This window comes from Suncus etruscus, chromosome 10, assembly GCF_024139225.1.
Source record: "Suncus etruscus isolate mSunEtr1 chromosome 10, mSunEtr1.pri.cur, whole genome shotgun sequence".
Lineage (NCBI taxonomy): Eukaryota > Metazoa > Chordata > Mammalia > Eulipotyphla > Soricidae > Suncus > Suncus etruscus.
In genome coordinates, this window is record NC_064857.1 from 37,660,467 (window position 1) to 37,675,960 (window position 15,494).

A 15,494-nucleotide genomic window follows, 5' to 3' on the forward strand; every position below is an offset into this window, starting at 1 on the left:
TGGCTCAAAAAAACAAAACCAAAATAAAACAAAAAAACCAAAACAGAAAAGAATCTAACAAATTATTATAAGGATCTTTTTTTTTTTTTTTGGTTTTTGGGCCACACCCTGTGACGCTCAGGGGTTACTCCTGGCTATGCGCTCAGAAGTTGCTCCTGGCTTCTTGGGGGACCATATGGGACGCCGGGGGATCGAACCGCGGTCCGTCCTAGGCTAGCGCAGGCAAGGCAGGCATCTTACCTCCAGCGCCACCGCCCGGCCCCTATTATAAGGATCTTAAAGTCAAGTTTTCATAACTGTATATATTCAAATGAGACTAACTTTCTTTTGCTAAAAGAATAAAAATATACCGAAGATTGGCCACCCTTTTCAGACTATAAATTGTTTAGTCTGACTAGTTAATTACATGTTATTAAAACAACTCAAGGGCCAAAGCAATAGAACAGCCCTGCACGTGGTCAACCCTAGAAAGACCCCAGTTTGATTCTCAGCATCCCATATGGTCCCCTAAGTATAACAGGAGCAATTTCTGAGCGCAGAGTCAGGAGTAACTACTGGGTGCCACCAGGTGTGACCCCAAAACCAAACAAATACAAAAACACCACAACTTGAGGGGCCAGAGTGATAGCACAGCAGGTAGGGCATTTGCGGTGTACATGGTCCCTGAGTGTTGCTGGGTATAACCCAAATCCAAAATGAAAAGAATACCAACATGGTTATTCTAAAAACCACGAAACTTCCAAAATTCTACTATATCCTGCTCAATTTTGGTTATTCTAAAGTACCTACTATTCAATTTTGGTAACTCTAACATACCAAATACTCTAATGTTAGAAAATTAGCAATCTTCTTCATCACTGGCATTATATTAAGTTTTTCTGGGGTATTTTTTTTGGGGGGTGGGGGGTGGGGCCACACCTGTGACGCTCTGGGGTTACTCCTGGCTCTCTGTTCAGAGGTGCTGGCATTTGAACAACCACTGGTCCTGGGTCGGCTGCTTGCAAGGCAAACACTCTACATCTGTGCTCTCTCTCCAGCCCCTATATTAAGATTTTTTTTGATTTTGTTTTTTGGGCCACACACCGGTGGTGCTCAGGGGTTACTCCTGGCTGTCTGCTTAGAAATAGCTTCTGGCAGGCACGGGGGACCATATGGGACACCGGGATTTGAACCAACCACCTTAGGTCCTGGATGAGCTGCTTGCAAGGCAAACACCGCTGTGCTATCTCTCCGAGCCCCTATATTAAGAATTTTAATGTTAATTTTTAAAGATTTTTTTTTTTGCCATTTATTTTTATTTCTTTGGTGAGATGGGGTTGGAAACACCTAGAGGTGTTCAACAGTAACTTATGACAGATCTGACTATGGAGACTTAAATAAGATCTGATGATTAAAGTACAAGGATCCTACCTCCTATGCTATCTCTCTGGCCCTAGTGTTTGCCACTTTAAACAATCTGTTCCTTGGGGCCAGAGTAATAGCACATCGATAGGGTGTTTGCCTTGCATGTGGCTGACCTAGGATGGGCCTCAGGTCTATCCCTGATGGTCCCCCAAAGAGGCCAGGGGCTATATCTAAGGGCAGAGCCAGGAGTAATCCGAGTGTCACCAAGTGTGGCCCCAAAAAAACAAAAACAAAATCTGTTTTTTTATCCAGTAGATCTTATTTATGACTGAAGTCTCCTGACATTTACCTTCCTATGACTCCCTCCACTATCAGCAGTTGGTCCAGTAGTCTTGTGCCATCCCTCATTTATAAAATGTTTACCTGTGGCTCCCTTGAAATATCCTGGGAGCCCACATAACCTCCAATTGAGAAACAACAGTTTAAAATTGCTAATGATTTCTATTCAGGAGTTGTTCAGAAGAGGGCAATTGATTAAATTAAAATAAGGCTGAAATTTTAATCAGGAAGTAAGTCTGAAACTCACTAATGCCCTGTCCTGACTCAAAATTACTAAGAATCAAATACTTAAGATATACCCCAGTTATACACCAACCCACTCAGTAGAAAGCTAGCCATATCAAGAGGTGAGGGTGGGCCAAGCCTTTGCACTGCTAAAGCCATGCTTGCAGTTTCCGTCATCCAGAATCACCTTTTTCCTATGGCCCTGCCTCACTACTGACCCCCTACGATTCCCTTCAGGAAATCTGATATTTTAGGTAAGCCAGTTTTGGGGAAGATATCACCAGGGCATTTTATTTTAAATAATTTTTTTTGGTGGGGTCACACCCGGTGGTGCTCAGGGGTTATTCCTGGCTCTGCGCTCAGAAATTGCTCCTGGTAGGCTAGGGGGACCATATAGGAAGTCAGGAATCGAATCACCGGGAATCAAACCACCATCAGTCCTGGATTGGCTGCATGTCAGGCAGATGCCCTTTCACTGTGCTCCCTGGCCCCTACCAGAGCTTTTTGAAACAAGTGCAGGTACCCTCCCTCCTGTACATTCCTTCTTCTAGGAGGTCTGACACTGAGAACAGGTCCCCTAAAAGTTGTAGTTTCAGTAATAGTACTTTGAATTTCTGGTCAACTTCATTTGTTTGAGGCTGTCAACCCTAAAGGATAAACAACCCAGAATGGACAGCTAAGAACAAGAGCTAGCAACAAACCTTCTGACATTGTATAATGATTTTATTAGAGATAGAACAACTTTCACAAATGTCCTTTCTACTCTACTTTTTTTCCCTGACCTTTATTGTTTCTATTTTTCAATAACTTTGGTTTCACTTATCTGAAACTAATATATTATGATCAACTATTAAAAAAAACTACTGAAATCAATTAAAAAACATCTACCCCAATTGGGGCCAGAGGGTGGTATAAGCAGTAGGGTGTCTGCCTTACACGTGCTAACCTACGACGAAACCACGGTTTGATACCATGGCGTCCCATATGGTCCCCCAACCCAGGAGTGATTTCTGACTGCATAGCCAGAAATAACCCCTGAGCGTCCACTGGGTGTGGCCCACAAAAAAAAAAAAATCTACCCCTATCATTTCATGGCTACAGGATCTTTTGAAATGCAGTACCCTGATTTTTTCCAAAACTTACTAATCTATGTTTGTTTGTTTTGGGCCACACCCAACTGAGCTCATGTGTTACTCCTGGACTCTGTTCAGAAATTACCCTCACTGGCTTGGTTTGGCTGCATTCAAGGTCAATGACCTATGCTCTGGACCCTGTTATGCTAATCTTAAAGTCTACCAATTAGGTGACCAATAAATTCACTTTGATAAAGTACTGTCCCACTGTGAATTGACTGAGAGTTCCCTTACTACAGTCAAAGATTCATCAAAGCCTTTAAATCTATATATAGATGTTTGATACTATCTTGGAAAAAAAGAAAAAGTGATCTTCTGATTCTCTGGCAACTAACTTGGCTCATCCTGAACCAATACTAGAGCAGATAATATCCAAATCACCACTTACATAAATATCCCTTATAGGCATCAAATTGAAGTTATTAACAAAATGCCTCAATAGAACAAGAAAGGATAGCATCTGAAGTAAGTAACTGACCTCAAGGTATAGAGTAGGTCAGTCTAAGATCAATATATAATGATTTGGGTGGGAGAGATAGCACAGCATGCAGGGTGCTTGTCTTGCACCGGGCTGACTTAAGTTTGATCCCATCACATACGGGTTTCTGAGCACTGCCAGAAGTAATCTCTGAGTGCATAATTAGAAGTCAGTCCTGAGAACTGCCAGGTTAACAAAAAACAAAAACAAAAATAAAAAACAAAACAAAGACCAATTAAAAATAGGAGTTGGGGCAATAATATAGCAGGTAAGGTGCTTGCCTTCACATGGCTAACCCCGATTTGATCCCTGACATCACATATGGTTTCCCAGAGATTGCCTAATATGGCCTCAAAACAAAGACCCTCCCAAAAAATAATGACACATAAACATATATAATAGATGGCTATTCCATGATCTGATCAACCTAATTCCTTAGAATTTATATTATCATGAACTACTGGAATAATTCATGTTCACTGGTGTGGGACAGTACCCCTCTTTTCTTAACTACTTCCTTGGTTGCAATAGTTAACTTGTCTTGACTTCATCTTTATTTAATCTTGTATTGTATGTTGTCGGTTTACAACTAAAGAAAGCTGGCTTCTAGCCTCTTCCCTGGTCTCTTTACATGTAAAAAAGTCACCTAAGTGGAAATAGTTCTAAATAGGCCTTTTGTTTTCACCACCCCCATCACCCACCCTCAGGGAGGTCTTGGTACTTAATAAAAAATGGTTTAGTGGGCAATCATGAAGCTCTCTGACCCCACATGTTTCACCCTCTTATGCTTAGCCTGCTTTATTTCCTGCATGGACCCCAGCTCCAGACCTGTTTTTCCTAGTGGATTGTAGTGTATGGAGCCCACAGCATGGAAGTGTGGATAAATCCTCACATCCCAATCCTGAGGGAAAAGGGGAAGTGGGTCTGGAACAGAGCCATTGCATGAAATAATCCAAGCCAAGCTAGAGAAAAACGAAACAACAGACCCAGGGACCTTTCTAACACATGGAGAGAGTGGGAAGCCAGCCAGGAGGCAGTCTTTATTAGGAAGATAGAACCACCCCCATGGGAAAATAGGTTGAGCGGAAATAGCCTATCTAGAGGATCTTCCTACCCAGGTGGGTTTCTAATATGTGAAAGGGAGTCATAGTGGTAACGGGTCCTTAAAATTACTTCAACACCACAATAAGCAACTTTAATAATGTTGGAATTTGGGCCTGCGAGGTGGCGCTAGAGGTAAGGTGTCTGCCTTGCAAGCGCTAGCCAAGGAAGGATCGCGGTTCGATCCCCGGGCGTCCCATATGGTCCCCCAAACCAGGGGCAATTTCTGAGGGCTTAGCCAGGAGTAACCCCCTGAGCATCAAATGGGTGTGGCCCGTAAAACCAAAAAATAAATAATTTTGGAATTTAAATATTTTGCCCCTTATTCCTGAAAAATAATGCCCATCCCATCATAATATCCATGACCAATTACTCTATAGTTCCCAATTTCACCAATGGGTACAAGCTGTATGTACCCCAACCATATCTATATTAGTAAAGTGAGGTCAGTAGGAAACCATTGTCACATTTCAGTAGTTTCACCAATAATGTGGCCACATTTGCTATCAATGTTAACAAAATTATATAAATGATTATATTATATGCCACATATAGTAGATCAAAAAAAATTTTTTTTTTGGTCCATACCTAGCAGTGCTCAGGGATTACTCCTGGCTCTGAGCTCAAAAAACACTCCTGGCCGGCTCAGGGACCCAACCATATGAGATGCCAGGGATTGAATCTGGATTCGAATGCTTTTATAGGAAAGATACTAATGTAACTTGCATTTCTCACTGCAAGGAGTGATCCCTGAGCACATAGTAAGTACTGAGAAATGCAGGATACATTAGTAAATAAAAAAAAACATAGCAATACAAAAAATAAACCACAAAAAAGGTCAACCAGGAAACTATAAAACTCCCAGATTTAATTTGGAATTGAATGTGAGAAGAAAAATATTTTAATTTTGTATAAACATTCTTTTTTTGGTTTTTTTTTTTTTTTTTGGGCCACAACCAGTGATGCTCAGGGGTTACTCCGGGCTACGCGCTCAGAAATTACTCCTGGCTTGGGGGACCATATGGAACACTGGGGGACTGAACTGTGGTCCATCCTAGGCTAGTGCGCGCAAGGCAGATACCTTACCACTTGTGCCACCACTCCGGCCCCCACAATAACAATTTAAAAATGAATTTAGTGTTTTCCTATAATCCTTTCCCTTCTTCCACAAAACAACTTTAAATACTGGCTGCTCTGTCAGACAGTCCTAAAGGAATATTTTTCTATTTCAGAAGGAAGATTCTGATGTGATTTAATACTTCAAAAATTGTGTCTACAATTAAAAGCTTGACTTTTTTTTTCAAGGGAAGAAAACAAGCAGTTAAGTGCTAAGGGGCTAGTCCAAATTTGGTTCCTAGGGAACCATGCTGTGCCAGGTATGGAATTCAGTTCTTTCCCCATATTCAAAGTGTATACTCATCCATTTAAACTATGATCCCTGGTCCAATTCTACTTTCATGAACAAAACAAAACAAACAATCCATATGAGAGACAACTGATAATCTCTTCTACAGTTTCCTTTCCTTGAGCATTAGTGATGGCACATGATACAGTATTCTCCAAAAATAAAAATTTTCCCTGGCACCTTTAACTCTTTTATTTTGGAATGTACAAAGTCTTAGTAATTTTCTACAGAGATACGTTTCACAAAACTTTCATTAATTTAGGATTACAGATATTTTTATTTTGGTTTTTTTTTTTTTTTTTTTTTTTGCTATACCAGCTGGCTTACTCTGGTCAGGGCTTACTCTGCTCAGGGATCACTTCTGGCAGTGCCCAAGAAACCATATGTGATACTGAGGATCAACTCTGCTGATCACATGGAAGCAAAGTGCATTATCAGATACATTATCTCTCTGATCACAAAAATGCTTCCTAATAAAAAAACAAAGATGAACAATTTTAGAGTTTGGAGACACATAAGATGTGTGTGTGTATGTGTGTGTATATATATATATACATATACACACATATATATATATGTATATATAAATATAATGTTTTCCTTCATTCCCTCCTGATTCCTTTGGACCACAGAGGGTATTCAGTGATTTTCAGAGGGCCCTTGCAGGAGCTTTTCCCACCAATTTTTACGAAGAGTCTACTTGTAACTTTTTTCCCCGTTTTTTTTTTTTGTTTTTTTTGGGCCACACCCAGTGACGCTCAGGGGTTACTTTTGGCTATACACTCAAAAATCACTCCTGGCTTGGGGAACCATATGGGACACTGGGGATCAAACCAAGGTCCATCCTGGATCAGGCACGTGCAAGGCAAATGCCCTACAGCTGCGCTATGCTCCGGGCCCTACTTGTAACTGTGTGTGTGTGTGTGTGTGTGTGTGTGTGTGTTTGTTTTTGGGTCACACCGGGGTGTGTGTGTGTGTGTGTGTTTGTTTTTGGGTCACACCGGTAGCGCTCAGGGGTTCCGTGTGTGTGTGTGTGTGTGTGTGTGTGTGTGTGTGTGTGTGTGTTTGTTTGTTTTTGGGTCACACCGGTGTGTGTGTGTGTGTGTGTTTGTTTTTGGGTCACACCGGTAGCGCTCAGAGGTTCCGTGTGTGTGTGTGTGTGTGTGTGTGTGTGTGTGTGTGTGTGTGTGTGTGTGTTTGTTTTTGGGTCACACAGGTAGCGCTCAGGGGTTCCTCCTGGCTCTATACCCAGAAATCACTCCTGGCAGGCTCAGGGGACCATATAGAATGCCAGGATTCGAACCACCATCCCTCTGCATGCAAGGCAAACAACCTACTTTCATGCTATTTCACCAAACCTGTACTTGTAACTTTCTTAATTAGTCTACAATTTAAGAGATTTGTAGATGCTATTTTTTTAATTTATTTTGGATTTTTGGGCCACACCCAGTGGTATAAAGGGATTACTCCTGGCTCTGCACTCAGAAATTGCTCCTTGCAGGCTCAGGGGACCATATGGGGTGCTAGGGATCGAACCCAGGTCTGTCCAGGGTCAGCCACATGTAAGACAAATGCCCTGAAACTTTACTTTCGCCCAGGCCCCATAAATGCTATTTTATAAATGATGACCTTACCAAACAATTTTATACATATCTTAAGATATAGCTCAAATCTAATTTCTCTATTACTCAACACAACAACTTTTTATGTATATTTGTCTATCTACTCTTAAACTTCCCCAATTTAAATTATTTTCTTTGGATTGTTTGAAAAATCTATATATCCCCGGGAGCAAGTCTGATTATAAAGAACAGAAAGGAGAAAACTAATGATTTAAGACCACTGATTCCCATATCCTGTGACCAGTTTTGTTATACTTCATAGTATTGTACATGTTGGCATAAAATATAATTTGTATTATAAATGTAAGATATGTACTAAATTATATACTTTTATATATAAAATGTGATTTACACGAGTTTGTAAGTAACAGATAAAAATCATCTTTAATATCTCCTCAAATAGGAACTGGAGATATACTATAGGACAGAGGTCTGCAACTTTTAAGAGATAGAGCCACTTAAACTCCTTTCCAAAAGAAAAAAAACCCTGGGAGTCACATAATCATTGTGACATTTAAAACAAATATAGCACTGCATACATTATTTCTTATCTTAATGCTATAAACAGGATCGTGAAGTTAGCTGTTAATCTGATGAAAAAAAGAACTTTTTCACTTAACAATGTAAAATATATTTGTGCAAATTAATAACAAATTAAAATATTTAAGTGATACCACTCCCTGCCCCCCTGCTATCAGCCCTGATGCTGGAGCCATGGCAAAGCTTCAAAAGAACTGCAGGTTGCTGACCCCTAATATAGGAGTTAAGGTGCTGGGTCAGCATTAAGTTGACCTGGTTCAATCCTCAGCACTACAGATGGTCCGAACACCAGTGGCTATGGCCCACTGACCGGGGGGGGGGGGGGGGGGGGGGGGGGGGGGGGGGGGGGGGGGGGGGGGGGGGGGGGGGGGGGGGGGGGGGAAATTTTCTGAAACAAATAGCACTTGCCTGTTGAAGAAGTACTCTCAGATGAAGACCTCTTCCGTGTAGGGCTACAGTTTGTGGTCTCTGAGGGTCGCTGGGAAGACTTATCTAAGACTGGTTGGGAACCTGGAGAGACAGAAAAAATAAAAATCATAGGAAAATTCAAGTATAAAAATAATGTTACCCACCATTCTGTGTTAGAAATGCAGTACTTGACAGTTATTTCCACTGCCATTTTTTGTATAAATCACAATTTCTAACCTGACAAGAGGACAATACAGATAAACCACACTAGGTGTGTCACCGGCAGAAATTCACAGGTTTCATACACATAATTTCACCTGTTAAATTATCAAAGGAAAAACTAAGTGGAAGAATGAACAGAGTATGTAGTTTAGTTTTTCTGTATTCATATTATGAAACAAATATATAGAATAAAAACCATTAGCAATCAAATCTTACTGATCAAATTCATCATATAAGCTAAAAAACCAATGCAACTAATTAGAAAGAGTAGATGTATATTTAATATAGATGAGTATTAATAGATGAATATTTAATCCAGAGAGATAATTTTCAGTTTTTTCTATCATTCTATTTATATTCTAAAGTATGAACTAGAATAAATTTCCTTTAATACAGAATAAATGAAGCATAATTAAACACGTTTACTCGCTCAAAAAATATGTATGTTGTTTAGGAAAGATAAGTTTCTTGTGTAAAATATACTTGGTTCTGATTAGTAGACCCCTTGCAATCTAAAAAGACAGCTATTGAGAATATATAACGTCCATCTAGTATATGTCAAAAATTAATAGTACTTTGAAATGTTCACTTCTAACAGAAAATAAAACCCTTATAAGTAGAGAATAGCAGATATAAGAAATCAAATATTTAAAGATGGGAGCTAAGTATCCATTCCCCGTTCTCTAAGAGAAATACTAAACCTTAAGTTTTATTCTAGTTATATTCTAGTTACATAGTATCTTTTTTTTATTACAGTGTCCTTAATCACATCACAACTTTATTAAAACCACTCAGACAAGATAAAAGACTGTGTTGCCAGGCAAGAGTTACCAAGTTAGATTTGGGGAAAATTGATGTTGTGATAAGTATATCCTACTTCTGAGAAACAGTGATGAGGAAGATCTAATCAAGAGGAAAGATTATTTTTGTTAAATCTTAAAAACTGGCATTAAGGGATTAAAAACCAATAGTATAATACATCCCTCTACACTATGACTTGTTAAAATTTCCATTAAAGAGCTAAATACCACAATAAAATGAGAAGTAAAACCAGACATCAGTGAAGACAGTAAGTATTAATCCTGAGAAACTCATGTACTAGATAAATAGTTCCTATTCAGACACAAAAACCAAGACAGAAGACAACATTGGCCAAGAAGCTTGAGACATCATCCAAGTCTAGCGCTATGAATGGGAAAACAATCTAGATACAAGAAAAGGAGGAAATGGAGAGCACTTTTATAAAGTCTCTGTCAGAAACGAACATTAATTGAGTATAGTTTATATATTTGGTACTACACTAACATCATGAGGTGGGGAAGAGATATAAAGACAGTATAATCTCTACCCTCAAGGAGCTATTATTTAGGGTCTGGTATGTCATCATGTACTACATTCATCTGCCTTGTGCCACCCATTCTTGAGCTTTGTCTTGAGTTTCTAGGCTATTTGGCCAGGATTCCCAAATTTCTTGGTCATCTTGAAGAAAGTCTTGATGAAGGCTTCAACTATACCTTTGATCATCAGGATATCCTGAGAATCACCCTGCCTGGCCTCACCCACCTCAGGGTAAAAGAGGGTACAGGCACTTTCTTCAAAGCTCCTTCTTTTGGTGGCATCTGGAGCTGGAGAGGAGGCAGTGGGAGGTGGAATGGGGGTCAGATCCCCGGAGATCGTTATTGGCAGCATTGTACAGCAATTCCTGAGAAACTGAAACAATTGAGAAAGAGATGGCTTAGCTCACTTAGCTTTTGAGCCATTTTTCATTTCCTGAAAGTAATGGAGGCCAGCAACCTATTCTTAAGATTTAATAGGAGACTGAAATAAAACTTTCTTTAGAAAGATTTTCATAAAGTATGTCTGAATTCCCTGTTTATACAGAGCAGAGCTGCTCTAAACAATATTCCATATTCAAAGAAAGTAAATTTGCATCTCTGAGATACAAATCATTATGGCTTAGTATTTGTCAAATTTAGGCCCTTAATTCAGCTAAAAACAGCACTTAAAAGAAAGGATGAGAATATCTAGAAAAAAAAATTATCTAATGATATAGAGAATTAAGTTTAAAACAGGAAAATGATGATATAAACTTATATGCAAGAGTAAACAACTTATTAAAGATATTTAAAAGCATATGAATATTGTCTTAGCAACAGAAATAATGAAATTCAAGTATTACCCTCAACTGCCAAAAAAATACTGTTTAAGTGCCAAGCAGCTGGGTGGTTGGAGAATAAGAAAATGTGCAAAGAACTAGCATATCAGTTTCAAGAAAAACAACTAAATCTATGTTTTAATATTTAAAACAAAATGTAATGTAGACTTGACTATGACATAATATTAAGTATGTGAAATAAGAAGTAAGGTTCCCTGAGTTAGACTCCTAGCTCTGTTATGAATTAAACTAAGACCTAGGCAAGTTGTGTATTAAAATGTACATCTAATAAAGTCCTCTAACATAGTTATTTAACATAGTTATCATGCATTCCAAATTGACATAAAAATTCTGATTTTAATAAATGCTATATTGTTATACATAAATTAACTCCTTGAGACTGTCATAGAATTTCAGACCATGATAATATACATAATAATGCCACTGAAATGCATAGGAATTGAATACATAAAATATATAATTGGGCAGAAATTCTGCCCAATTAGAAACTTGAACTTTCTAGCATTTATCAAGGTATACCAGTAAATAAAATACATCCAATTAGAAAGTACTAATAAAACTAATACTTCCAACACTTGCAGAACTTAAAGGTTGGAATAAGTATATATAAAATATATCAGATTCTTCTTTTTTCTTTTTTTTTGGGGGGGGGGTTTCCCTCCTGGCTCTACGCTCAGAAATCGCCCCTGGCAGACACGGGGGACCATATGGGATGCCGGGATTTGAACCACTGTCCTTCTACGACAAATGTCTTACCTCCATTTATCTCTCCGGCCCCTATATCAGATTCTTTACCATAGGTCCTCCAGGTTTGAGACCTGGATTATATGAATAAAACCAGATGGATGCAAGGCAGGCCACAAGATGTCTAAATTTCTGTTTACTTTGTATTAGGGAAAAAAGTAGTAGTTTCCTCTTTCCTCTACTGGTTAATACTGATTGCTTAGGTGGCTCTGCTCTGATGTTTCTATTGAGTGGCAAATGTTTGGTTTTCTATCACTGGTAGTCACTATAAATATATCCAGAAGGATATGTGAACTTTACATTCCAAACAGGACAAGATATCTGTACATATTACAGCCTAAGAAAATCTGCTACTCTTAAGAGAGCACATGGAGACAAATATATCAATTTTAAGAACTCAGAGAATTCTTGTTTTCCCTCATTTTAATATAGTACAAAGCTGAATGATTAAAAATAATTCAGAAGTAAACAGAGTAAGTAAAATAGTCAACTTCAAAAAAATGCTAAGTAGGGGCCGGAGAGATAGCATGGAGGTAAGGTGTTTGCCTTTCATGCAGAAGGTCATTGGTTCGAATCCGGCATCCCATATGGTCCCCCGAGCCTGCCTGGAGTGATTTCTGAGCATGAGTCAGGAGTGGCCCCTAAGCACTGCTGGGTGTGACCCAAAAACAAAAAACAAACAAACAAAAATGCTAGGTAGAAGCATTACTGTCTTATCAGATGACAGCTTCAAAAATATTTATAAATTTCATCCAAATAAAGTAGAAATTACAGATCACAAAAGAAATACCCAAAACTGAAGATCAGGACAAATATAAGTTGATCAATACAAGTACATTCTTTTTTTTTTGACTGGAAAAGACATGTAAAAAAGTCAACTATTAGTAAAGGGTAAACCAAAAAGAGATAAAAGTTAGAAGAGAGAATTTAGAATTAAAAAGCACATCTGAAAATATGAAAGACTCTTAAAATTTAAGTTTTAAAGTAGGGTTTCTGGATATTATTTGCCGATTAGCTAATGAATTTTGGAGAAACATCTGTCAAATTAAGACAAAACAGAGAAAAGAGTATTTTTACAGTAAAACCATTAAGAAAATAATAACGGATACGAATGTCAAAGTTGAAGAAAACAAAAAGAACCGAACTGGCTTACAAAGGGTAAGAACTTGAAACCTCTAAACAAGAAAACAATAGTTCTGAAATTGTCACAAGAGATCTTAATTGATGTCTACAAGATAAAATTGATGTCTACACTGATAAAAAATCTAATATACATTAAGAAAAACTGATGCAAATCTAAGGCAATAAGATAGTAGTAAATTTATAGATGCCTGGATATAAGGAAAATCAAATGGGCAAAAGTATCAGAACACAGAAAATTCCCACTAATAAAAGTATCTTTTCTATGGAGAAAAGAAGGTAGCTACAAGAAAACAGTCAACTTAACTACCATACTTTGAGTATCCTTGGCTAAAAACAAAGGAATTTTCAAGTGTAAAAGAGCAAAGGAACACAAAGAATGAACCCAACAGCGGGCTGTATTAAATGTATATTTTTTCTTCTAAATCCACAACTGAAACTTTGATAACTTGCTACCATATGAACTTAAGTCATATCCTCTTAGGGATATGAATAAAGATCCAAGTAACCAAGAACTAGATTGAAAGAGTAGGTTGATGTTTCTATTGCTAGAATTATCTTTGAGTAACTTATTGAAAGACATTTAATTATGCCATTCTAGAAGGTATTTCAATCAGCAATTCATAGAACAAAGGGCTGGTGATGTAGCTCACAACACTAAATTCCTTGCATATGTGATGCTCTGAGTTCGATCCAGGGACAGCCCACCATGAACATAAAACTATTTTTAACATTCAAATTTCTCAATCTAAAGTATGTTATAGCATTTTAAGAAGACTCTAATTTTGCCATTTATTACTGAGCAAAGTTTATTAAAACAGCAACTAAATAGAACCTAGAGGGGATGGAGCAGTGGCAAAAACGATTAAGGCGCCTGACTTGCCTGTGCTAGCCTAGGATGAACTGCGGTTAGATACCCTGGCTTCTCATATGGTCCCCCAAGCCAGGAGCGATTTCTGAGTGCACAGCAGGAATAACCCCTGAACTTCACCAGGTGTGGCCCAAAAATCAAAAATAAATAGGACCTGAGATATCAGCAGGAGCACGTTTTGCATAGAGGCCCAGGTTAGCACAGAACTACAAGGTGTTCCAACTACTACACTAGGAATAACCTCAGAGGTCTACTTGAGCATGACCAGCCAATTGTAGATATTAAGTAAAAAATGGTTGTAGGGGCCGGGCGGTGGCGCTAAAGGTAAGGTGCCTGCCTTGCCTGTGCTAGCCTTGGACGGACCGCGGTTCGATCCCCCGGTGTCCCATATGGTCCCCCAAGCCAGGAGCAACTTCTGAGCACATAGCCAGGAGTAACCCCTGAGCGTTACCGGGTGTGGCCCAAAAACCAAAAAAAAAAAAAAAAAAAAAAAAAAAAAAAAAAAAAATGGTTGTAATGAAAACGAATGTTATTATACAAATCTGAATCTAGAATGTTATACTAACTGGAAACCTTTGGTCAAGTTATTTTGTTCAAAGTTTGAATCTATGATTTTGGTTTGCAACTCTAAAAAATTCCTAAAGCTTCTTCTGAACGAGCTAAATTCTGAGATAAAAGCTGCCTTCTGGATAACAACAGCTGTTTCCAATTGTGGGAAATATACTTACTGAAAGCAATACATTTCATCTGACTCATCAGTTAAATGCATTACAAGACAGAATGATTCAGAGCTTGTGTTGGCGATTTCTAAGCTAAGAATCAGTTTTTCTTCCACTAATTAGGATATTTCTCACAATTCCCAAATGGGATAAATTACGTGGAATTTCTCTAGAAATTCCCAGAATTGCACTAACCACCACACGTTTTAGTTTCATCTCTACCAATTCAGAAACTTCTAATCGATGCATATATTCTTCAGTTAAAAAGAATACATATGCTTAGGGGAAAAAATGGTTATCAGTATTGACAATAATGTACCAAAATCTGTTTATAGTTTATAAGCTGTGAATAAAATATACTAGGGCAGATAAGAGTGCTTGTCAAAAGTGGTCCCCAAACACAGAAGCCAATTAAAGCCCTTGAATATAGTCAGGTATTGCTACCCACCCCCTACCCTTCCAAAAAGAAACTTAAAACAAAACAAAACCTATCTATCCTACAGTTCTCCCCATTTTAAAAATCAGGTCACAGGTTCAGGAATGTGCAGCCAGCCATGAACTGGAAATCTCTGGCCCTTAACATCAAAAATTCTTTCCAAGTCTAAAGTAATCACAAAATATATAAAATTAGTTAACAAGGACTGAGTGAAAGCAGAAACCCTGGTCTCAAGAATTAGACTGCTTGTATAATTGAGTCTTAAAGAACATGATTGTTAGGGGCACCAACCAACACAGTTAAAGTTCTGCATATAACTTTTATCTCTCCAAACAGTATCATTAGTTCACCAGAGTCTTCTGTTTTATGTTATACATTATACTGTAGTCTTACAGAAAGTAATCTAGAGAAAAGGAAGTCCTATTTAGAAAAACACAAGGGAGCCAGAGAGACAGTATAGGGGGTTAAGTTGCTTGTCTTTTTTTGTTTGTTTTTGTTTTTGAGTCACACCCGGCAGCGCTCAGAGGTTACTCCTGGTTCTATGCTCAGAAATACCTCCTGGCAGGCTCGGGGGGCCATATGGGATGCCGG

At 38.4% G+C, this 15,494-nt stretch overlaps 2 protein-coding genes across 3 annotated transcripts in view; both read right to left on the reverse strand.

The window, feature by feature from the left end:
* The window catches only part of LOC126020739 (farnesyl pyrophosphate synthase-like), a 340,408-nt gene that overhangs the window by 206,924 nt on the left and 117,990 nt on the right, over positions 1–15,494 (reverse strand). The window lies entirely within an intron of this gene.
* The window catches only part of ASH1L (ASH1 like histone lysine methyltransferase), a 178,512-nt gene that overhangs the window by 86,515 nt on the left and 76,503 nt on the right, over positions 1–15,494 (reverse strand). The window contains 1 exon segment of the mRNA XM_049782187.1: positions 8,596–8,697. Within this exon segment, the coding sequence (XP_049638144.1) occupies positions 8,596–8,697 (102 nt within the window).